The sequence below is a fragment of the Paracoccidioides lutzii genome (assembly GCF_000150705.2).
Source record: "Paracoccidioides lutzii Pb01 unplaced genomic scaffold supercont2.24, whole genome shotgun sequence".
NCBI lineage: Eukaryota > Fungi > Ascomycota > Eurotiomycetes > Onygenales > Ajellomycetaceae > Paracoccidioides > Paracoccidioides lutzii.
The window spans coordinates 236,609-261,116 of record NW_015440970.1 but is presented as its reverse complement, the minus strand read 5'-3'; the positions used below and the strand labels follow the sequence as shown (position 1 = coordinate 261,116).

General features: G+C 46.2%; 7 protein-coding genes across 7 annotated transcripts; 3 read left to right on the top strand and 4 right to left on the bottom strand.

The window, feature by feature from the left end:
* Nucleotides 1–3,652: 3,652 nt before the first annotated feature.
* PAAG_07481 (hypothetical protein) lies at nt 3,653–3,955 on the bottom strand (the record flags this gene model as incomplete). The annotated part of the gene is made up of 1 exon (XM_015846235.1): nt 3,653–3,955. One exon carries the CDS (start codon nt 3,953–3,955, stop codon nt 3,653–3,655), a length of 303 nt encoding a protein of 100 aa, XP_015700670.1.
* Nucleotides 3,956–7,293: 3,338 nt separating this feature from the next.
* On the top strand, nt 7,294–9,820 carry PAAG_07480 (hypothetical protein; the record flags this gene model as incomplete). Its single annotated transcript, XM_002790575.2, has 3 exons — nt 7,294–7,502; nt 7,639–9,450; nt 9,565–9,820. 3 exons carry the CDS (start codon nt 7,294–7,296, stop codon nt 9,818–9,820), a joined length of 2,277 nt encoding a protein of 758 aa, XP_002790621.1.
* Nucleotides 9,821–11,909: 2,089 nt separating this feature from the next.
* Nucleotides 11,910–13,332, bottom strand: PAAG_07479 (hypothetical protein; the record flags this gene model as incomplete). The annotated part of the gene is made up of 2 exons (XM_002790574.1): nt 11,910–13,216; nt 13,308–13,332. The coding sequence occupies 2 exons, from the start codon at nt 13,330–13,332 to the stop codon at nt 11,910–11,912; spliced, it is 1,332 nt and encodes a 443-aa protein (XP_002790620.1).
* A 1,193-nt stretch (nt 13,333–14,525) lies between these two features.
* On the top strand, nt 14,526–15,483 carry PAAG_12401 (hypothetical protein; the record flags this gene model as incomplete). The annotated part of the gene is made up of 4 exons (XM_015847894.1): nt 14,526–14,601; nt 14,639–14,865; nt 14,933–15,183; nt 15,234–15,483. 4 exons carry the CDS (start codon nt 14,526–14,528, stop codon nt 15,481–15,483), a joined length of 804 nt encoding a protein of 267 aa, XP_015702498.1.
* A 757-nt stretch (nt 15,484–16,240) lies between these two features.
* On the top strand, nt 16,241–18,226 carry PAAG_07478 (benomyl/methotrexate resistance protein; the record flags this gene model as incomplete). Its single annotated transcript, XM_015846234.1, has 4 exons — nt 16,241–16,707; nt 16,766–17,884; nt 17,938–18,016; nt 18,077–18,226. The coding sequence occupies 4 exons, from the start codon at nt 16,241–16,243 to the stop codon at nt 18,224–18,226; spliced, it is 1,815 nt and encodes a 604-aa protein (XP_015700669.1).
* Nucleotides 18,227–19,200: 974 nt separating this feature from the next.
* Nucleotides 19,201–21,253, bottom strand: PAAG_07477 (myo-inositol transporter 1; the record flags this gene model as incomplete). The annotated part of the gene is made up of 3 exons (XM_015846233.1): nt 19,201–20,386; nt 20,496–20,792; nt 20,934–21,253. The coding sequence occupies 3 exons, from the start codon at nt 21,251–21,253 to the stop codon at nt 19,201–19,203; spliced, it is 1,803 nt and encodes a 600-aa protein (XP_015700668.1).
* Nucleotides 21,254–21,616: 363 nt separating this feature from the next.
* On the bottom strand, nt 21,617–24,508 carry PAAG_07476 (translation initiation regulator (Gcn20); the record flags this gene model as incomplete). The annotated part of the gene is made up of 8 exons (XM_002790571.1): nt 21,617–21,968; nt 22,064–22,532; nt 22,619–22,705; nt 22,784–22,957; nt 23,045–23,348; nt 23,419–23,499; nt 23,602–24,327; nt 24,446–24,508. 8 exons carry the CDS (start codon nt 24,506–24,508, stop codon nt 21,617–21,619), a joined length of 2,256 nt encoding a protein of 751 aa, XP_002790617.1.

The window sequence follows — 24,508 nt, the reverse complement described above, 5'->3', positions numbered from 1 at the left end:
GCGCCCGTTTTGCCCCGGGTTCCAAAAAGCTTGTTCCTCACTTCGGCTCCTCTTCAACATACAATGTTCATTCACATGGCCGGAACAAGTATCCCTGCCCTGATGCCTTTTCGGTGGCTGCCGCTCCTTATTATAGCTAGAAGGGAAATGTCGAATGATCCTTTCTGTGTTCCTAATCCACCCCCACCCCCACAACCATGGTTATTAATCCTCAACGGGAGTTAAAAAAGAGCTTCCATCTGCTCCATTCATCATTATTATTGTCCCCCTTCGAAGACTACATTACCCTAGGAGCCAACCCGCCAGCGTTTGTAGCCATTTTCCCTCCAGATTCCACGTTAACGTGGTAATGCTACTGAACTACCCCTAGTATCCCCCTAACTAACTAGGCAAGGCATCAAAAACCTGAAACAGTTCGTTCTTTTCCAGCCCCTTTTCGAGAAGCTCAGGTTCAGATCCACCAAAATTTTCAGGTCAAGTCCTCGGGATCCAGCGGAATCCATCTAGACATAATAATATACAATATACCGCGCAAACCCACCCCCCGCCACCCTTTTTTGTTAATAGTTCCTGGCGTGATTGACTGATACCGACTCGATGGCTTCCATTCATGCTGAGTTTCATTTTACTCCCCCCCCCAAGTTCCGGTCTCATTAATGAGGCAGACATAGGAGCCCTACCCGAATATTTCCGGGCGGCTTCATCAGTTACAGCTCTGGGTTTTATTATATATAGCGCGCTGCTCCCCAGTAGAAAGTCAACCACGGGAAATTCCCCCCACTCTCTTCGGGCATATGACGTTTGCAACAAACGCGATCGGGGAAGAAGCAGGGATGTCAATCAGTAAACTGTCAAGCGCAGTTGAACCGATTCGACAACAACCGGCCCTGCCTCCCCCAGTGGATCGAAACTTAACTCTTCTGCCATGATTCCATGATAAAATGACGCTGAGTAATAAACTCAAGCAGTGCTGTTTCAGCATTCCCAGGAAGGTTTCAGTTAAGCTTCGGCGGCGGGTCCCGTGATTGGCCCTTGGGCCTAGCTGCTGTTCCTGGGAAAAGCTGGCCAATCAGCGCGTTGAAACCAGCGTCCCCGGCCCGAGGGTGGGTTCCCGCACCATACCTAAAACAGCTAGTATCGCTGCTAGTTAACTAGTGGGGTGGACTAAATTAACCACGGGTAGTGAGGTAATCAGCGCTATCAATGTGACTAGTTAACTAACCCAAACAAACGTAAACGCTCCAGGCAAACACAACACTCACAGGAGCACAACATCATCTGCTTTGTATACAGATTAAACGCAAATTACCATCATTAAAAATTATCGTCGTTAGAAATTACATTAGACTAGAACTCGAACATGTTGTTCTTCCATGTTCCATATCACTGCAGTTGCTGCATTTGATCATGATTGCAGAGAATTCAAACAGTTTTAAAAATGAACTCATCATATGTTTAACATATGATATAATATATGTAATAAGCTGCTGGGTCTTTTCCTGTCGGTAAATCTTCTGCTGACTGAACTTTCTTCCAGATTTCATGCGTTCTTACTTTTCATGTTTATTTATAATAAACATATGTTAATACTACTTCTTGCTTTAATGATAATTATTCTTGATTATAAATTGAAATAAATCATTAAACTTTAAAGGTTTTTATAAAGATTTTTTTAATATTATTTATTTTATATATTTATAAACTATTAAATAATTATAAATTTAAAATATCTTTATTGTAAAATTATATTATAGTTTTATATATTTACTATTTAATATATTAATTTAATTTTTATAAACTTTAATAAATTAAAAATAAATATTAAAATAATTTTTTAAAAAATATAAAAACTAAAATTATTTTTGAAGTTTTTAATATATTAAATTTAAAAATAAAATAAAATATATTATTAATATTTTTTAAAAAAATTTATATTTATTAAATATTATTTTTTAAAATCTTTTAAATTTAAAAAATTTTATTTTTATAAATAAATAATTATTATAATAATATAAATAAATAAAAATAATTTAAACTTAATAAAAATAAATTAAAAATAATAACTTTTATTAATTATATTTAATAAAATTTAATAATTTATTTAATAATTTAAAAAAATTATTCAAAGTTAAAAAAACTTTTTAAAATATTTTTAATTATATTTTAAAAAATAATTTTAATTTTATAAATTTTAAAATTTTTAAAATTATTAATAAAATAAATTATTAATTTTATAATAAAAAATATTTAGTTTTTATTTAATATATTAATTTAAAAATTTTTTAAAATATAAAAAAATATAAAATTTTAAAAAAATAAATAATAAAACTATTATTTTTTAAAATAAAATTATTAAATTTAAATATTTAATAATATATAATAAAATTTAATTTTAACTTTATATTTAAAAAATAACTCAAATAAAGATAACTTTAAATAATATAGATAAACTTTTTAATATTAAAAAATTATTTTTTAAATTATAATATAATTATATATAATTTATATAATATTAATTTTAATTTATATAATTAAAGTTTAATAAAAAAAATAAAAACTTTATAACTATTTTTAAAAAATTTTAAATAAAGTTTAATAAAAATATTAAATATATTTAAAATATTTATTATTAAAATTATAAATATAAATTATTTAATTTAAACTAAAAATAAATATTTTAAAAACTTAAAAAAATATTATTTTAGTTTTATAAAATATATAAAATATAATAAATTTTTAAAAAAATTAAATTTATTAATAATTTATTTAAAGAAAAAAATATATAAATATAAAAAAAATTTATAAAAAATAATTTTAATTTTAATATATTTTAAAATTTAAAAAATTATATAATTATTTTATTAAATTATAAACTTATTTAAAAATTTAATAATAAAATTATATAATAATTTTTAATAAAATATTAAAAATATCTTTTTATAATATAATTAAAACTTAAATATTTTATAAAATTAAATAAATATAATATCTATAATTTTATTAAAATTTTAAATTATATTTTAATAAATTACTTATTAAATAATAATATTAAAAAAATAAAAGATAAAATTTTATTAAATTAAATATATTTTTTTCTTTAATATTAAATTAAAAATAAAGTTTTAATTAATTTTATAATATATAAACATTATCTTAAAAGAATAAATTATAAAATTAAAAATAATTTATTTTTTATATATATTTTTATTTATTGTTATTTTATCATAATATTTTTATCTTTCAATATAATTAATAGTTTTAAAAGTTTATATAAGAGTTTATTACTTTATTTTTAATTTTCTTTACATGCATAACTTCGCGCTGAATAGTGTATATCACGTTGCCATCCTTTGGTTAATATGGGATGGTTAATTCTCTATTGGTGGGAGGAACTAGCTAGCTAACTAAGATACGCCTATATTGCATGCCGGGGGGGAGCGAGCGCTGCCCGGGCAACCATGCTCAACATATATTACTGGCGTGCCGTCAAAGGGAAGGGGGAACACTTGCCGGCGGGGTCATTTGTGCGATGGTGTCAAGGAGATTAAATACAGCTTTCCAGATGTTGACGTTCCATTCCCTGACATTCTGGATTTCAACGTCTTCTGGCACTTTGGACGTCCCGGATACCAGCATCCGGTGGCGGTCATATCTAAAGTTTCCTTTTGGCCTTTTGGAGGCGCTCGAATTGGTGTGCTGGATCAGGCGCCATATTTCCGTCCCTTGTCCGCGAGCGCAGGCTGTAGGCTGCATCCTCTCCCTGTAAAGCATGGACAAGCTTTGAAATCACATTTTGATAGAGTTGGTCAAGGCTATCAACAGCGCCATCATAGGAGATTAGGCGCGACTCAAAGATTCTTTTAGCTTCCTGAAACACGCCTCGTAAACGATCAACTGAATCGGTTAGAGGATGGTTCTTGACAATGTCGCAGTCTCCCTGCGAAAGTTCCGCCATTTTGACGGCATTAAAAATCCTTAATTTGGTGCATGGCTTGCAATTTGTCATTGAAGACCAGCTGGGAGATGCTGTAAAACTAATTTTCAGTACATGCCATTTCAGTGCCAGTCAATTATTTTGAGAATAGAGGATATTACCCCTAATATTGACATCCGGCATGTTGAGGCCATGAATATTTCCTCGAGATCTTTCCTTATTTTTAATCATGGCTATGCCATGTTGTATTCTCAAGAATGGCCCACTCATGGCCAGCTCTACTCTTGGGGGAATATTACTGAACCTGGATGTCTTCACCTAGACTCTTCTTCTATTCTTTCAATCTTATCGGTCAAATGGAAATAATTCCCTTTTATATAGAGGTGTTATATGCATGTCCAAGAAGTTATCCTCAGATTTCATCATTTGTCACCCACCTCACTGAGACCCTTTCTAGTTGAGTGGTGCCTGTGATGGTGACTCTGGTGAAACAACGATCTATGAATCTCTACAGTTGCTGTTAAGCTACCCATCAATCATGTAATAGAGTTGATCAACAAGAAGAAGGATACGCTTGAAGAGAGGGATATATCACGGGGAGACCCCCTCTTTCCTGGGCCGGCGATGGGACTCTGACGTCGCGGAACTGCTGTGGAGGGCGGTCTATTGCCGTGATTGGATTGCTGATCAAAAGAGGCGCTGATGTGGATCTGCGAGATGTGGAGGGAACTGGGCCACACTGGACTGGGCTTGGAGGGAACCTATGATCATAATATGATGGTGTGAGAGATTCAGATGTTGCTTTGAGCTCAAACAAAGTACAGGATATGGTCCAAAAAGTTCAACTCCTCCAATCAAGCAGCCAATGATGAAGCTCATTGCTCAAACAAATCAATATCTCTGACAAACTGCTTTGGCGTCCTTCTGGTTGGGTCATCGATATATCATTCCACAGTTTCAGGACAACGCGGGCAACGGCAAAGAGTCACCTCATATTGGCCTTGAAAGGGTGTTAAACTCATAGTAATAAGCTACGGTGAGAGATTACCTGTGATAAACAATGGGAATTGTACCCTGCTTATCCTGGGAACCTTCCTGATATTTACTTGCATATTAACCGACGTTGCCAGAGCTTTTGAGTGCTGGTGGAGTTCTCATGCTGAAGCCAAGCAACCTGCAGGTATATCTAGCTAGTGTGCTCCAACATTCCGGCGAAAGGTTTTTCAAAACCATTCTTCTCAGTTCATTTCAATCTACTAGCTCTTTACATCACCATATTTGGCACTACACTGTCACTGTTTCTAATCCCTCATTATATGTGAGAGACTGCCCGTTGAGCTGGAATCACAGCAGAATTTTAGTGTTTGCCAGTACATCAAGTGTCCTTGGAGCATTTCTTTGTCTCAGCAATTATGGATGATGCTACAGTTACACAGGTCCTCTTGTTTGAACATCCCAACGCTGCACACTGGAACCAAGAGCTTATGCTGAAATTCCAGGCAGCTCCTGAAAAAAAATCCATTGACTGACCTGCTATTGATTGTCTCTGATTAATATCAACGAGAGCATTGAAAAGCTCAGTTTCATGAGCTTTCTTATGCAGCACAATCAATCTCGCAACAGTCAAGAAGCTCAGCAATCAACTTAAGCATGAACCAGAAGTCAACCTGCTGGCTGTGTTTTGAAAGAATTATGCTTGCAGAATTGAAATGGCGACTGCTACCTGTGCAGCGCCATCTACAGAGGATGCTGAAAAACAGAGTCCGCCTGAGTTCAGAACACATCGTGACCTCGCTGACTCTGCCACAGTTGTATATTTATTGTCTGAGACAGTTTCTGCCCTGCTTGCTAGCTATCCCACACCCAGAAGGGCCAGATAACAGAGAGCAAGCACTGGTTTTCTCAAACAACTTATTAATTGATTTGTAACTATTATTATAGTTATATTTTATAAAATAAATAAAATATTTAAAAGTAAATTTTAACTTTAATATATTTTAAATTAAATTCTAAACATAAATAAAAAAACTTTAAATTTAAAATATATAATTAATTATTTAATAAATTTTTTATAAATTAAATTAAATAGTAATAAAAAACTTTTAAAAAAAATATAAGATATAAAATAAATATTAAATTAATTTAAAAACAATTAAAAAATTAAAATAAAAAATAGAAATTAATTTATTAAATAATATAATTTATAAAATAATAACTTTTATTATTATAAAGTTTTATAATAAGTTTTAAATAATTTAAATTTAACTGCTAATTATTATTTCTGATATTATATACAAGTTCTTATGAACTAGTTAGTTATAAAAGAAGTAGTTAGTAATTGAATATAAAGCAAAATATATTATAAAGATATACTTCTTCATTTGCAGATATTATTTTCTTTCTTTTCTAAAGCTGAAACAGTGAGCTCAATTCTTTCTTCCCTCTCTCTCCGTAGAGGTTCATGAGTTTTTACTGTGTATTGGCAGCATTTTCACGAGTCAATGAGATTTGCGAGATCTACAGGTTTACCATGTAATTAGTAGCTGACAAGGTAGTCTCCCGCACTAAATCGGTGTGATGGTACAAAGTGGCCAAGGCTCGTAGTTGCTAGGGGCAATTCCCAGCGGATCGCCCAATCAGGCAATTCAGACCTCACCTCCTCCTCCGCCTCTTCTCTTCTTCTCTTCTTCTTTTCCTCTCTTCTCCTCTTCTCACTCACTCACTCACTCACTCACTCACTCACTCACACTCACTCTCTCCCTCTCTCTCACACACACTCTCTCTCTTCACCCTTGTCTCTCATTCTGTTCCTCTCCTCATCTGAGGGGGCTGCCACTCCTTTTTTTTTTTGTTTTGTTGTTTGGCTTTGCCAAAGCTTTGATCTGCCCTCCACGCTCCTTACTAGGTCGCCCAGTTCTCATTCCTGTGGCTTCTCTCGTCCCACCCAACCCTTTGAAAGGCCGCCTAATCATATCGTATTCTTCTAATAGCACTATCCTTCCTTCGAATCACCTCCTGTTAGTTCTGCTGTCGTCGTTGAAAACTTATCCTTTCCTCGAAATCCTGCTGGTCCATCGCGGCAGACACGATTGCTTTTCGTCTTCGCGTGGCTGGCTCATTTCCCTTGGAGGCTTGGCGGTGATTATGGGATAAGCAGCACCAAATAACTAATAAGCACAATAATAAGCACTTTGGCGCACCGACATTCAGGCAATTGCGTCGCATCGGCGAACTCCTTTTTATTAATCATCATCATCATCAACAACACTATCCATTCCGCCTGTATTACTACTGTCTAGCTACTGGTAGCTATACTTCGTCTTTTGTGCGAGAGAGAGGGAGGGAGATACATCCAAGTTATGCATGGTCACAATCACGTCGATCGAAGGGCCGCCATCCCCTTTGTTGCTGTCCATCCTGCCGCAGTGCTGAAAAGAGCCGATTCCCCCACGACCACCACCACTTCTACCCAAAGCGCAAAGTCATGCGGGCCCAACGACACCACCGGAGTTTGCGAGAGATCCGTCAGCTCGAGCAGCACCACTCTCCCCATCGTTCTAGGTGCTGTGTATGTTGGCCCATGCATACCCCAATCCTTGTTGCGGTTAATTGTTTTCTTTTTCTTTCTTTTTATTTTAAAAGAAAATTAAAATAAATATATAAATAAATAAACATTTTCTTCTCGCTAATCACGATTTTGATAGCATTCCGCTTACCGTTGCTATTATTGTGCTCATCTTTCTGCATCGCCGTCATATTAAGAAATTACGGAATGAGGACGCCAACGATAAACACAAATCGCTGGATTTTGGCCTGGATGATGTTCCCCCCAGCGGGAAAAAGGGCGCAAAGCATCGAAAGGGTGGCATGAAAATGACATCCGCAGAAGCTGAGAAGTCCATCCGTCGAAATGATCGCGGCCTGTCATTGGACATCACCATGACCAGTCCGTATCTTCTGCCACCCACCCTACACGGCTCAAGAGAATCGCTTCACTCCCTCTCGAGATCACACACCAATGACGACAAATACCACACCGCGACAGCTTTCAGTCCAACCGATAACGGCTCCGTAAGGTCATTCCACAACAACTTTAAGCATGGCATAGACGATTCTTCTAGCTTTACTGGCGCGAGTAGTCAACATGGCCATGGTGATGACATGAACGTCAATCTTCTCAAAAATGTTCAGCGCATTTCCAGGGCCAGCCCTCCGCCTCCTCTATTCCAGCTAGAGACAGGGCCGCCGAAAGAAGACCGCCTTGACCTGGTTAGGACAACTACAAATCAGAGCCAAGTGGAGTCGCCCAAGTCAACACTGGTCTCTGATGGATCAGCCGTTCCGTCCCCGCCGCGCGCATCTAATCCAAGCAACAGTCTCTCACCGCACGATCACAAAAGTGCAAGCGACCTCCGGGAAAACAACGACTACTTGGGTGCTCGTATCCAACAGGGCAGTACTCCAAAGAACCCGCATCGTAGCCAATCGCCTCCTACACATGTCGTACCACAACATACTGGTAATTCATTAAATACAGACAGTCCCTGTACCCCTCCATCACCTTTAATGGCTATCCCGGTAGCTGACAATAACTTGTTACCATCCAACTCGCAGTCGCAGGCCCAAACAGCACCTCGCATCTCTCTTCCATCAGATGATGATGATGATCGAAGTGACTATGGAGATGAACAACGAAAGTCCACCTTCGTTCTTCCCCAGCTGAACGTGGAACCTGCAGCAGAGTCAAGCACACCCCAGCCAGCAGACCGCAAATACCGTTTATCTACCATGTATGGTCTCCCAGACGACCAAGGGTACCAGTTCGACACCCGACGTCTTACTATTGGCATCCGCCCGCTGCCACCAGAAGACCCATCCGACAACCCAGAGCAACGGGCCAGCCGCATCCGATCCTTTTACAAGGAGTACTTTGACGATACCAAACCCGCCCCGTATGGGGAATATTACGAGGACTATGGTCCAGAGGACTATCGCGAAGACAGGGTGTACGACCCTGCTTTGAACCCGTATGCCAGCGATCCGTACGATGGCAGCTATCACGGCGAGTTCTACCCACCAGAACCACCTCCATTCTCCCAACACATCGGACGCCGTGCCATGACCCCGCCACCCAACTTCCACCCCCGCCCGAACCCCCCCCGTCAATACGGCGCCTCCTCCGCCTTCGGCTTCGCCCCGACCCACAGATCCTTCTCATCAGTGTCTGGCGGCGACCCGGGCCCACGCGCATTCTCGTCCATATCCAACCGGCCACCCGTAATGCGGCGCAAACCCGCGGCGCCGCCAGCTCCTCTGCACGAGCTGCCCACCCCGCACAAGCTCAAGGATGATTCTATGGTCCTGCCGATCGATTTTGCACCGGCACCCAATTCGAAGGAACGTAGGCAGGGTCGCTCCGAGACGCCGCTGGGTGGGCTGCGGCCGTTCGTGCGTGTGATTCCGGCGCATATGCCGCTTGCGTCGTCGTATGATGATCTTGCTGCCATGCCTAGCCCGTACGTATAATAAATTAAACTAAATTAAAAATAAAATATAAAATAAAATATGATACCCTTTCCTTCCATATATATATAAGGCCCAAGCAAACCACTTATCTATCAACTTTTTAGCCACGCCCTCCGCAAATCTGGCACTTATACCGCTCTCGACTTCGCGCCGCCGGCCCGCTTCCGAAACGCAGGCGACGCCGCCAGCGACTCGGGCAGCATCCGCAGCAACCGCACCGGCGGCCTCTCGCCGGCGGTGTCGTATAATATACGCACGGGCGCGTATAGGCTTAGTCGGCTGCCGGCGGAGACGGTCGGGACGAAAGAGGATATTAGGTCTGGGTTGCGGCCGACGTGGGATATGAAAGGAAGATGTTAGTTTTGTGGTTTATTTTGAGGTTTTCTCTATTTTTTTTTCTCTATTTTTTTTTATTTTATTTCTCTTTTCTTCTTCTATTTTAATTGCTGTTGGATTCTAATTTGAGCTGGGTGTGGTTATTTTCTTTTCTTTTCTTGGGTCTTTTAGTCCTTGTAGATTGGTTGTATGTGTGATCATCTATTATAAGCTTACACATCTAGCTATCTATTCATATACCTTTCTCTTTTCCCGTTCCTTTGAGCAAGGAAGAGCTAGCTTTGTAATTTGGACGAGATCTATTTATATTTTCATATGCTTCCTCACCTTCTTTTTCATCCACATGATCACATAGCTCATTTAGCTGACGTTCTCATTTTCCCTCTTGCCTATGTACAGCAGGAGCTGGACTGACAACACTTTTAAAAATAACCCAAAAATGAAAAGCAGCATGGAAACAAAACCAAACTGAGAAGAGAAGATATATATATATATATATATATATGTATGTATGTATATTTTCATCTGCCCTCCCTGCATGCCCAGCTTGCTGTGAACAACATATGTACCATCCCACACCTTAGCTAACTTTTACACAGTATAGTTAAACAACGTTAGAGCAGAGCAGGGTAGTAAATAAACAGAAGACATGCCATCTAAATATTAGAAATCAACCCTGCGCCGGGTACCGCCAGGGCAGGACTGGCTTCCTTGCTTTCTTTCCTCTAGGAGAAGCGCGCGCCTGTTTCGGGGGCATACCTTGCAACTTCTCTCCACACACACACACACACACACACACACACACATATATATATATATTCCTTTCGTATTTCTCGTGCAGGTTAGCTAGCTAGGTGATGGACCAAGCCGCACTTCGCTCCAACGGGCGGGCTAGCAGGATACGTAAAGCGGTATATTACCTGGCTTTTCTCCCTTGGGCTCTGGAAGTCGTTTTTTCTTTTCTTTTCTTTTCTTTTTTTTTTTTTTTTTTTTGGCTTTTTCTAGTTATTGATTCCTCTTTGTACGGCGATGCATGCGAGAGAGGGTGAGGGTGAAGGTGTGGGGGGAGAGGGGGGGTTGAGATTTAATGATGGGCTTTTCAGAGTGAGGGGAGGTGTGTGCCGTGTTATATCATACTGTGTTGTATTGCATTAAACTGTGAAACTGCGCTATACGATATATACTTGACCAGAATTTCGAAAAAAAAAAAAATGAGGGCGGGGGGAAGGAATCGATAGCAATGGTTTTGAAATATGGGTTTAGAGAGAGATGGGAGGATGGTTGATGGATTGATAGTGATAGGAGACATCCAAGTAGGAAAGAAAGGGAACAAAAGAGGGAGTATTCAGCTACGATGAAAGCAGTATGTGCGTGGGGGAAGTGGGTCAACTAGACAAGCGATGGATTTCTGACTATGGACATACGTATATATATAATGCAAGGTGCAGAAAAGGGGAATAGTAAAAGAAGCATGTAGATGCGGATGAACAAGGATATAAACATCTTTGAGAAAAGCGGGAAAGAGAGATATCCGTCCACTGCAAGATTAAGAATCGAGAGTAGAGGGGTCAATGAACAAATAATGGAATAGATAACAGAGGCTCGAGGAGAAGACTTGAGGATTAAGATAAACCCGCAACCATCCATTCAGTTTATCTTCTTTCTTCTTTCTTTCTTTTTCTTTGTGATTTTCTAGTCGGTTAGGTGGAAGGGATTTCGCACCTCTGTAATTAAAAGGAGAGCGGTATATGAGTGTTGAATGTATGTGTATGTATGATGTGATATGAGGGGGGTAAAGGAAAGTCAACGGTACAAAAAAAAAAAAAAAAAAAAACAAGACTTGAAAACTTGACAGATCCATAAAATGTGGTTCCATCTAAAATTGGCGTGGAAATTGAAAGGCAGCAAACAAAAAAATAAATAAATAAATAAATAAATAAAAAACCAGGGAGTATTAGAGGAAGCGGCAGAAGCAGACATTATAAAAAAAAACAATATAACAATAAATAAACGAAGAATAAAAAAATAATAATAATAAAAATAAAAACTAAAGATTACAAAGCATCCCCCCAAAAAGAGTAATCACGACATCGGATAAACGAAAAGAAAAAACCTAAAAATTCTGCGATATTCCCGCATTCCCCTGCTGCGGAAACACAGACGGATTCTCAATCCGGGTATTCCGCCTCGCCTGCACATCCCGAATAACAGGGGGGCCCCCACCATACGGATTATCTACAAACGGCCCGCCATGCTGGCCCCCTTCCGCGGCATAATACGTCGCCTCGTCATAGTACTGGGCGTTGCCAGGCGCCACGCCGGGGATGGGCAGATCATCTGAGATATCCGAGTGGCCAGCCATGGAATAGGCGGAGGAGGCATTCGAGAGGCCGCGGTGGATGTTCTGGCTGCGGTTATTGGCGTTGGGAGCTAGAGGAACACCTGCGGTGCCTGCAGTACCTGCGGCGACAGGGTCGAGGGATGAGTAGTCGCCCGATATCGGTCTGTGGTCATCTTCGTAGGGGATGGAGTCGTCGACGGGGGATACGTTGCGAGGTGGGCCTTGGTTGCTGCCGTTGTCGGAGACGTTCAAGCCACCTGCGCCGCTGGAGGGATTTGTCGAGCGCTTTCGCGAGGTGGTGGTGGTGGTGGTGGTGGCTGCGGCGGCGGTGGTGGTGTTGCCCCAGCCGCGATATCCGCCACCGTTCCCGTCTTTCATGCCCACGATGTCGTCGTAATTGCCGCCAGCCAGGCCGACGGACGGCAAGGTTGGGTCGTGGTTGGGGTTGAATCTGTATTCCTCGATTTCCTGTTTGCGCTCTTCCTCGGCGAGTTTGGCTGCTTTGCGTCGCCGCCACCACCAGAGCAGGACGAGGATGATTGCTGTTATTGAGACCATGGGGACGACGACGGCGAGCACGATGGCGCCGCTGGGAGGGAGGCCTCCAGAGGGTCGGGCGGCAGTGGAACTGGTGGGAAGTGCCGATGGTGGAGTGGAATTGGTCATGCCGGGGAATTGGTTGTCACCGGCGGACGGAAATGGCTCTGCGGTGGAAGTGATGATTACTGTTCTCGTGTTATCGGGGGATGCAGTCTGCGTAGCTCCCGGCGAAGGGGTTTGAGGGTTTGGGTTTGGGTTCTGGCTTTGGGAGGGAGGCGAGTTGGGCGCTGAAGAACTATCAGGGGCGGGTGGAGGGTTGTTGCCTGAAGGACGGGGTTGGGGTTGAGGCTGAGGTTGGTTCGGTGGACTCGAGGGCTCCGGCTGTGCAGGAGGGGTGGATGGGTTTGGCTGCGGAGAGTCCTTTGGCGACTCTGAAGGCTGGGGGCTGGGTGTGGGCTGCGGAGCAGGGGGTGTGGAGGGAGGGGGAGTTGGGTTCTGCTGAGAGGGTGCCGGACCTGGTGTCGGCTCCCGAGTCGGAGCTACCGAAGAAGACGAGAGAAAGTAAGCATGAGACGTCGCATGCTCAAGAGTTGCAAAGGTCAGCCATTTTCGTATTGAATAAATACACACCTGGTTGATTCGAAGGGGACGCCATTTGTCAGAAGATGCAGAGACAGGGAGTTTCCCAAGTCCAGAGGGCTAAATCAAAATCCTTCTTGTTTGTTTCCCGATAGTCTGGCGTATTGTAGGGGAGAGATCTGGTTGTGTGCTCCCCTTTCCAGGCACCTGCAAGATGGTATCCGCGCGAGAAATTCCAAGACGAGAGAAGAGGAAGGACAGAAACCCAAAAACCCCAAAAAACAGTTCGTCATGGACCAGGGGTTTATTTTCTTAATTTTTTTTTCTTTTTTTTCTTTTTTTTCTTTTTTTTCTTTCTTTTTTCTTTTTTCTTTTTTCTTTTCTTTTCTTTTCTTTTTTTTTTTTTTTTCTATTTTGCCTTTTTGCTGTTGGCAAAGGTAGCAGTGACCTCAGGGACAGGACAATGATGTCGGACGAAACCCGCGCTTAGCAGCGGGACAGACGATGGATGAACCTGGGGGAAGCAATGCCAAAAGCAAGGGGAGGAGAGGCTGGGAGGCTGAGGGACTGGTTGGATCTGGTTTTTGGAAAGTGAAGGGACAGGAGGTTTGTACGACGGGGCCAAGAGTGACAGCGAGCGCGAGCAGACTGCTTTGGGGGCAGCAATTCCGTCCAAGCAAGCTTTCTTTTCTTTTCTGTTTAATCAGGGCCCGGTGGGTTGACTGGATACGATTAGGCCAATAAAAAATAGGGATGATTTGTATCGTGTATGTGGGGATTAGAGATAGTTCTATATATATATATATATATATATGGATGTATGTATATATACAGGATGGATCAGTGTGCGCCGGGGTATACGTATACGGGCGAAATCGGGTCGAAAACAGACGGGTCTAGGGACTGACAGGAGTGAAGAGAGCGGGAGACAACCAACAGTGGTTGAAAGGATCGTGTGTTGGATGGATCGATGGACAGATCGAGGGTGGAATGCGGGTGGGCGGTTGGCGTTTGGCGTGGGAGAGACGGGGATGACGGAAAGTTAGGGCAAGGAGAGTGGCGGTGGGGATGCGGGTGTATATATATAGGTTAGAGAGAGAAGAGAAGGAGATGAAAGAAGAGGAGAAGAGGAGATGAAGAGGAGATGAAAGAGGAGATGAAAGAAGAGATGAAGAGAGATGATGAAGAGGAGAAGAGATGAAGAGGAGATGGTTGAGATGAGATGAGATGAGATGAGGCAGAGACGGGAAAGAGAAGTGGGGGTACGGTATGGTCACGCCCATCGGCGCCGACGGGGAGATGGAGGGGGCTGAGGACGCAGACACACCGGCGACGGGCGGTATCCGTATGTAACGGGCGCCGTATGGGCTGAAACGGAGCAGAGAGACGAGAGACACAGCGACAGCCACAGCGACAGCGACAGCGACAGTCCCACAGAGAACACGATTTCTCGCACTCGATCCCCCCCCCTGCGGAGTGTTATCCAGCAAGGTACAGACAGCTCTGTGTACAGGTACAGGTACAGGTACAGGTTCAGGTACAGGTTCAGGTTCAGGTTCAGGTTCAGGTTCAGGTTCAGGTTCAGGTTCAGGTTCAGGTTCAGGTTCAGGTAACAGCGGTATTATGCTCTGCTGCGATGTGTAGGCCTATGTGCTGCTATATTTGTCTGAACTTAGTTTACACGCAGCGAGTGGGTTGGCCGGCGTACGGTGACAGAACGAACCGGCGATGCGCCCACCCACGGTAGCGACACACGGTCGAGAGGGGGGTTGCCGGTGCGTGCCGCCGCCGCCTGCGCCCAGCCCAAGTGTGGAACTACGCATTTACGCTTCGGGGTTGTCTACTGGCATCGTCTGTCTGTCTTCTCCTCTGCCGTCTGCCGTCTGCCGTCTGCCGTCTGCTGTGTCTGCCGTCTGCTGTGTCTGCCGTCTGCCGTCTGCAATCCCAATTGACTTTGCGTTGATCCCACGGGTGCAGAGGCCAGCGCCAGGGTCATGTGACAGCTTATGGCGGCAGGGGGCGGCAGAACGCCCGAAGAGAAGACAAGACAAGACAAGACAAGAGAAGAGAAGAGAAGACAAGAGGAGAAGAAGAGGAGGAGAAGAGGAGAAGAGGAGAAGAAGAAGAAGAAGAGGAGGAGGAGGAGGAGGAGGAGGAGGAGGAGGAGAGAAGAGGAGAGAAGAGGAGAGGTGAGAAAGAGACAGGAGATGAGACAGACGATGAGTGAGTGAGAGGAAGTCGACTCTGCTCTGCATGTAACCATGTCACCCTCACGCATCCACGGATCCTTGAGCCCGCCGCGTCCACCGCCTTTTTCCACCGCCTTTTTCCACAGCCTTTCCACAGCCTTTCCCAACTCAACCCTCCATCCAACTACAACTACACCTCCTCCACCACTCCCCAACCCTCCCCGGTCAGCCATCCCAGTGGTGCCCTGTTCTCGCTGTTCTCCACACCCCCTCGTGCTGTCCTGCTGTCCTGCTGTCCTGCTGTCCTGCTGCAACCGTGCGGGCGCCCGTGGTGATGGTTTGCCCTGTCTGCTGGGCTCGAGCGTCGCCACTTAACCTCCAACATAGCCACTGCAGCCCCACGGCGGTGGATGCAGAGCTCCCCCCTCCTTGCCCCTCCTTGCCCCTCCTTGGCTGCCCAGCGATGTGCGGCAAAGCACACACAAACTGCAAATCCAACATTTAAACATCTTGGGCGAGGTTCCGCTTCCGTGACGCCCAATTGATCAACCCTCTCTTGTTATTGCATACCACCTCTTATCTCCTTCCGCCCGGTACCTTTTTTTTCTTTTCTTTTCTTTTTTCTTTCTTTCTTTCTTTTTCTTTTTTTCCTCTTTCTTTCTTTTTTCTTTTTTCTTCTTTTCTTCTTTTCTTCTTTTTTCTTTTTGGGCAAGAAAAAAGAGGTTAAAGTATAATAAACACCCCAGGGAGCAATTCAGCCAATCGAACAGCCAGACTAGAAGCAATCACCTAAGCATGGATGATCTCTCCGCGGACATCGAAAAGGCCGAGATCGACGCTGCTGCTTCCGCCGGACACCCCTTTCCCTTGCCCTCCGTCGTCTCCGCCGCCCCCGATCAGCCTCGTTCCCGCTGCCACTCCCGCTCCCGCTCCCGCTCCCTGTCCTCGTTCTCCTCCTCCTCCTCCTCCTCCTCCTCCTCCTCGTCGGGCACCTCCAACAGACTCCATGGCATTGCCAGCATCCAGACCCTGCGCGATCTGGAACGGCATCCCACCGCCCTCAGTCGCATAGCTACCCAGCGGAGCCAGCACTCCGCGACCGTCGGGGCTGGCCTCCGCCCGCACCCGTCCAAAAAGACCCTCCCCCCGTTCGGCGCTGGGAAGCCATACCCGCCCCCTCTGCCGGAGAGAGAGGAATACGTTGTTGAGTTCGACGGGCCCGACGACCCTCTGCACCCCCAGAATTGGCCGGTTAAGAAGAAGTAGGTTTTTATATATATTGGTTTCTCTTACCTTCTTATATATACTCACCAACTCCAGAATCTTCACCGCCACCATCCTCGGCTGGGCCACCATGATCTCCTCCTTCACCAGCAGCATCTCCTCCCCCGCGATTCCAGAGATCTCCCGCATCTACGGCGTATCCACCCAGGTCGGGATCCTCAGCCTCTCCCTCTTCGTCCTCGGCTTCGCCACCGGCCCGCTCTTCTGGGCCCCCTTCTCCGAGCTCAAGGGCCGCCGCCCGCCCCTCCTCATCGCCATATTCGGCTTCACCGTCTTTCAATTCGCCGGCGGCGCCTCCAAGGACCTGCAGACACTCCTCCTCTGCCGCTTCTTCGGCGGCTTCTTCGGCGCCTGCCCGCTCGCCGTCGTCGCCGCCGTGTTCTCCGACATGTTCCACTTCTCCGTCCGCGGCCTGGTCATCACCATCTTCTCCATGTTGATCTTCTCAGGCCCGCTGCTGGCCCCCATCGTCGGCGGCTTCATCGTCAGCAGCCCCCTGGGCTGGCGCTGGACGCAGCACCTCCCCGCAATCATGGGCACCTCCGCCCTGTGCCTCAACGCCCTCTTCCTGCACGAGACGTACCCGCCCATCATCCTCGTGGAGAAAGCCGCCGAGCTCCGCCGCCTCACGCGCAACTGGGGCATCCACGCGAAGCAGGAGGAGATCGAAATCGACCTCCGCGAACTCATCGAGAAGAACTTCAGCCGGCCGCTCACCATCCTCGTCACCGAACCCATCATGTTCCTCCTCAGCACGTATCTGGCCTTCATCTTCGGCATCATCTACCTCTTCATGACGGCCTACCCGATCGTCTTCCAGCGCATCCACGGCTTCGTTCCGGGCATTGCCGGCCTGCCGCTCTTCGGCGTCATCGCCGGCCAAGTCCTCGCCGGCGCCTCCATCATCCTGTCGCAGTCGTGGTATCTGCGCAAGCTGGAGGCGAATGGCGGCATACCCGTCCCCGAATGGCGGCTGCCGCATTTGATTGTCGGCGCCATATCGTTCGCCGGCGGCTTGTTCTGGTTCGGCTGGTCCGGGTACAGAGTCGACGTGCACTGGGTTGTACCCACGCTGTCAGGCCTGATGTCCGGCTTTGGCCTGCTGGTCATCTTCGTGCAGTCCCTGAATTATATCATTGATGCGTATCTGCTTTTGTATGTTTCTTTTCTTTCTTTCTCTTTCTTTCTTAAACTAACTCCACCTCCAGCGCCGCCTCCGCCATCGCCGCAAACACCCTTCTCCGCTCCATCGCAGGAGCCGCTTTCCCCCTCTTCTCTGAGCGCATGGTATGTATCATCCCATTTCCTTTCCAAAAGATGAAAAACCCAATATCTAACGCCGCGCAGTTTGCGTCTCTGGGTGTAAACTGGGCCATCACGCTCCTGGGCTGTATCGCCGTCATTCTAGTGCCCATCCCAGTCATCTTCTACCTCTACGGCGCCAGCATTCGAGCGCGGAGCAAGTTCTTGGAAAAGCATATCGTGGTTGATGAGTGAGGACTGATCCGATTGATCCCAGCCATATTTGTGCCGAACCGAAGGTCCTGGAATTATTCCCCCCCCCCCTTTCTATTTTATTTTATTTTATTTTCCACCTCTTGTCGAGACTAGAAGAAAAACGAAAAAGAAAAGTGATCTTCAAGAAGTGCCCTCGTCACGGATCTATGAATGCGTCAACGACCTGCCGAATTTTCTCTCTTCATCTTGTTCTTTTCTGTTGTTTTTATAGCGTGTTTTGTTTTATAATATATAATTGTTTGTATTTTTATTTTTCTTGTATACCATTTGGGATGCCATCGGATTGGGGAGGGGGGAGGTGCTATGGGTTTAAATATGGTGAGGATCAACTTCCCCTCCCTTTGAAATACTGATAACTGCCTCTCCTCACTTAACCACCCCCCCCCTCCCCTCACCGCGCCATTTCTCTATGTTTCTCCTGCTGCATATACCAATATACATAATGTTGCATATTGCACATTTCAAATGAGAGCTATGCCTTTTTTTTCCCTTCCCAGTTCGTTTCATTCATGTACAGCCTCAAATACCCCCCGCCACCACCGCGGCATTTTACTTGCGCATACATTCATTCATACATCAGTGTTTGTATTTATTATTTATTTGTTTATTTATTTATTTATTTTGCCGGCATGTAGAATAGGTAGAAACTCTCCCACACTTCCTCTCTCCATGTTAAAATAACAATTAACGATAACAGATTAGATACACGATTGAGAAAAGATACGAATCTAATTCGCTCTAAGACATTGTCGCTTTCCTTTCCTTCCCCTCACCAAACAGCTACGAATGGGATAGATAATAGATAATATTATACAAATACACAAGCAAGGGGGGGGGGGGCAGGCCGTGAACACCAGGAACTATCAACATTAAAACCAAACAGAAAAATAATAAATAAATAAAATAAAATAATAAATACGGAACGCATCAACGTAAACACCCAACATCAATGACTAGGCATCTATTAACCACCACCCACCCCCCCACCGCCTCCTCCGCCGCCTCCTCCTCCTAAACCGCTCAACACTCTCCCCAACACCCCACCCCTCAACCAACAGCCCCCTCACATCCTCCAACCCCAACCCACTCATCTCGGGATATATCGCCCAAATAACCACCCATCCCACCGCGCAGACAGCCGCGTACAAAACAAACGTCCACCCAGGCGATATCCACTCCATTACCGGCAAAAACGTCAGCCCGACAACAAAATTGGAAGCCCAGTTGATCCCGGTGGCGAGCGCCGAGCCGAGCGAGCGCACGCTTAGCGGGAAGAGTTCGGACTGCTGCCAGGGGATCGTGCCGATGCCGGAGGCGTACGCGGCGGTGAAGACGCTGAGGGCGGTGAGGATTAGGAGCGGGGAGAGGGCTGCCAGTGCTGAGTCGGGCTGCTGGTGTTCTTGGGGTGGGTTGTTGGGTGATGGGGAGTCGAAGGTGAAGAAGGCGAGTGCGCAGAGGAGGAGGGCGGTGGTCATGATTGGGATTGAGAAGAGGAGGATGCGGCGGCGGCCGATGCGGTCGATGAGCGAGAAGGCGAGAAGGGTGAAGAGGAAGTTTGTCACGGCGACGGAGAGGGAGGTCAGCGTTGGCGAGGAGAAGGCTAGGAGAGAGAAGATGGTTGCGCTGAAGTACATGAGTGAGTTGAAGCCGCAGAGCTGCTGGAGGGCCTGGAGCATGCAGGCGATCGTCAGCGCGCGGCGGTTGCCGTCGATCTGGAATAGAGCGGCCCAGCCGCGTGGGAGGTGGAGCCATGCGTGCGATGACGTCTCTTGGCTTGAGGGCTTTAGGAGTTCGTCCAATTCGTCTTCTTCTGCGTGGAGTTCCCGTTCGATCTCCTGGACGAGTTGGTCGGGGATTCGTGGGTTGGATGGGCCGTAGATTCTGTGAATGACGCGTCGGGCTTCGGGCTGCTTGTTTGCCCGGACAAGCCAGCGGGGGGTTTCGGGGAAAAAGAGAACGATGACTAGCTGGATTATGCTAGGGAGAGCTCCGAGGCCGACCATCCATCTCCAGCCGGCGTGGGTGGTCGAGAGGAGCCAGCCGATGGTGTATGCAACGACCTGGCCTCCAGTCACAAAGAGGCTTAAGATGGTTACCATTCTACCTCGCATGTCGGGAGGAGAGAGTTCAGATATATACCTGTTGCGCATAGTCAGTAGCTGTGGATGTAATAACGGGCAAGGTGAATGAGAGGAGAGCAAATCGCTGCCCCCTCCCCCTCCCCCCCCCTCTTCTCAGTTTAACATACAGCGGGGTAACCAGACTAGCCGCCCCAACACCCAAACCAATCAGGCTTCTGCCCAATATCATGGTCCAGACATTCGAGGATACGGCTTGCAACACCCCTCCAGAAATGAACAGGAGATCAGCAATGAGGATGACGGGCTTGCGACCGAGCTTGTCGCCCAGGACACCTGCGAACGGGCTGACGATCAGCGCAAATAAACTGGTGCACGCTGTGATCAAACTCTTGTCGCGCGTGCTGAGCATACGGCCCGAAAGGTCTGTCCCTATGGACACTAGGGTCGAGGAGATGACTCCGGTACTGTTATGATTGGAAAAGAGAGAATACTTAACGATCAGGAAGTCCATAGATATACAGCTTCACACAAAAATAAAATTGGAGGCTCCATCTATTCAGAGAATATCTGGAGAGGGGGGTCGAGAACGAAAAGGGAAGCCTTACTCATAGCCGAAAAGAAAGCCGCTGATACCGGCTGAACAGGTTAGAGCCCATATGAACGAGCTTCCAGACTCTGCTGCTGCAGCCCCTGGCGATGTCCCTAGCGATCCCCTACTAACCTGGTTATCACTGCGGACATCCTCTGCTCCAAATTGGTCGGAGTATCTGGGCGGCGGAGAGCAAGGGGTGGTGGCATTCTGAGCTAGTAGGGGAGCTTCGGGATCGTTAGTTGCAGAGGCGCTCATGTCGTGCAGCTCCAGATCCTCCTGGATGGCGGTCTCAGTGGCGTCTGCTCTTGCTTGGGGGGGACGGCCAGAGGGCATATGGCGAGTATCATGATGGGGCCCGCCGGGGTTGAGTATCTTAAAAAGATGGAGTTGAAGTGGGGAACGGCACAGAAGAAGAGGCTGACGTAACTAGCCAGCTGCTACGGCGGACAGGAGAGGCCAATGTGGCAATACCGCACTGACCGACGGTAATTAAATTACCCAGTGTGGCCTGCAACCGACGGTAATTCCGTATTAGCCGTTGGAGAGACGGCTTTTGTTTCTTCTTCTCTCTTTCGTCTTCGCCCCTGTCTATGTCTGATGCGTTCTGTGGCAGGCAGAGGTCCTGTATATGCTTATGTCTGTCTGCTATAGTTTAATGCTACCAAGGTATGTAGATAGGAATGCCGTTAAACACCTCTAATGCGCAGCCACCACCCCGGCCGCATTGGCCTGCTCCGTAATCCTCTTCTTATACGCCTTGACATCCCCAGGGAACTTCTCCACAGTCCCGTTATCACAAACCCACAGACTCGTGCACACGTTTTGCAACATCGTCACGTCGTGGGACACCATCAGCACCCCGCCCTGGAAACTCCTCAACGCCTCCGACAACGCGTCCATGGCTTCGATATCGAGGTGGTTGGACGGCTCGTCGAGGACGAGGATGTGCGGGTTTGTCAGAGAGATGCACGCGAAGGCAACACGGGATTTTTGGCCTCCTGACAAAAGGCCCAATTTCTGGAGACCGGTCATGCCGGTGATGCCGAAACTGCAGATATTGAAATGGTTTTAATGGGAATATTTCAGGTAATAATGATCTTTGATCTAGAGGGGAAAAGATAATAAAAAGGGTTGGCTACTTACGCTCCAAGGTGACGCCGGTATTCTTCCTCGGTCCGTCCGGGGTAATTCTTCGCCATGAATCCAACAGCGCTAGTATTCATATCCAGCGCATCCACATGATGCTGAGCAAAGAACCCAATCCGCAGTCGTGGATGTTGCGAGATGACTCCCGACATCGGCGAGAGCGCGCCAATCAGCAATTTCAGAACGGTGGTTTTACCAGCACCGTTGGGCCCAACAATACCGATCCGGGAATCTAGCTGGACGTCCAAGTCGACATTCCTCAAAAGGATTTTGTCTTTCGTGTACCCGAAACAGACCTCTGACATCTGCACTATGGGTGGAGACAGCTTTTCGACGTCTGGGAATTTGAAGTGGACAACATATTCGTTCTCGGGAGGTTCCAGGACCGGCATGCGCTCGAGCTTCTTGATTCTCGATTGCGCCTCGGAGGACTTAGCGGCGTTGTAACGGAATTTATCAATAAAGACTGTATACATAAAGTGAGTCAGTTTTAAAATCCTCCATGCTGCAGGAACGAATATATCAATAGGGGCGGGTTCTTTCACTACGAACGTTGCAGATGGGCCCGTTGAGCCATTTGATTCTCATATTCTCGTTTGGCAGTCTTTCGTCGCTCTTCCTTTGTAGCATAGAAGGATTCTGTTAAAAAAAAAAAAAAAAAAAAAAAAAAAAAAGGTTAGCGTTTCCCATCGCTCTATCATGGGAACAAGTACATACCGAAATTAGCTCCTCTGTAGTAATCCAACCGTTCGGCATGTTGGTGGATAATATCGGTCGCAACCTCATTGAGGAATGCTCGATCGTGAGAAACAACCAAAACAGTGCTTGGATAGGTTTGAAGATAATTGGCCAAGAAGGTTATGGACGGCACGTCCAACATGTTAGACGGTTCTGCAGGTCATCTTCCAATCAGCTTTGCTTGCGAAATGTAAAGGGTTGTGGCTCTAAGTTTCAGCGGGGACTCGGGTAAGAACGAACCGTCAAGCAACAAAAGATCGGGCTCACAGAAAAGAGCACGGGCAAGGGCAAGACGCATACGCCAACCTCCAGAGAAGGTCTTTGTGGCAAACTGCTGTCGCTCTGGGGAGAAGCCCAACCCAGCGAGGATACTTGCAGCACGGGGCTCCGCTTTGTCCGATTCCATTTCTGCGAGCTTGGAGTGGATGTCACTGAGTGTGATGTCGAGTGCCTCCCTCTCTTTATCAAGACGCATGGCATCTTTTGAAGTGTCTGCCATGGACGACCTCTCTTCCTCGATAGATGCAAGCTGGTCTGAGATTTTCTGTGCAATCAGTTAGTTAAACTTTACGTCCCGTCATCGTAGTAGACACTAATTGTAGACCATGACGAACCTCCTGCTCCTTTAGAAGATGTTTCCGCCAGACATCTGCATCCAACACAGCCTGTAATGCGGGAGTGTCATCACCAGCAATCTGCAAAGAATGGATTAGCCGTATTCAGATGAACCGTCCCAAATGAAGGGAAAAAAAAAAAAAAAAAAAAAAAAAAAAAAAAAAAAGGCCCGATCATAGTACCTCTTGTTCGACATGAAGGATGGAAATATGCGTAGGAATAGGCACTTCTCGTCGACTCAGCGCCCGAAGCAGTGTACTCTTTCCAATACCGTTCTGGCCCACCAAGCCATACCGCCTACCATACGCCAGCGTCAACGACGCATCTGTCAAAATCCGCTTGCCAGCAATAGCCACATCGAACACATCAACCTTGACATCCTTGCTCTTCGAAGCATCCCCGCCAAGCTGCAAGGGGTTGACAGCCATGTAAAACTCCTCGTAGGACTGCGTGGACTCCGGCTCATTGAGCAATCTCGACGCTTCATACTCAACCGTCTTCATCTCCTTCCTCTCCTGCTTCGCGCGGATCTTAGCCTCGGCTTTCTGCAGCTTCTTCTTGTCGACGCGCGATTCCACTTTGCGTGTATTAGCAGATTCCAGATCGACAGAGCCACCCGCCAAGCCTAGGGTCGATGACATGTTCCTCTGCGAGCCGACGTGGATGGTCTGGTCGAGCTTTTTGGCCGCGAAGGGCACATGGGCCTTGGCATCGACGCCATTTGTGGCGCTGAGAGTTGAGATGAATTTCTTGACCAGGTTTTGGATGTCTTCTTGGTTTTTGGAGCTGAAATCTCCAGAAGCTGATAAGAGGAGAGCTGAGATGGTCTCTGCGGCCTCCAAAAGGGGTGATGGAACATTTGGATCAGAGTCCTCGACATAAGCTTTGGATGCATGTGTTAGATAGCCCTACGGGTGAATCGTCAGCGGGGTTCATTAGGCACACTTTGTCCATCACGGCTGGAGCAAGGCAGACGAAGCCAACCATATAGAAAAGCATACAATAGGTACGAAAAGGAGTTCTTACCACCGAGTATTCAGATATCACATGATCTATTCCGGGAATCTGCTTCTGGATTTCCGCCTCCAT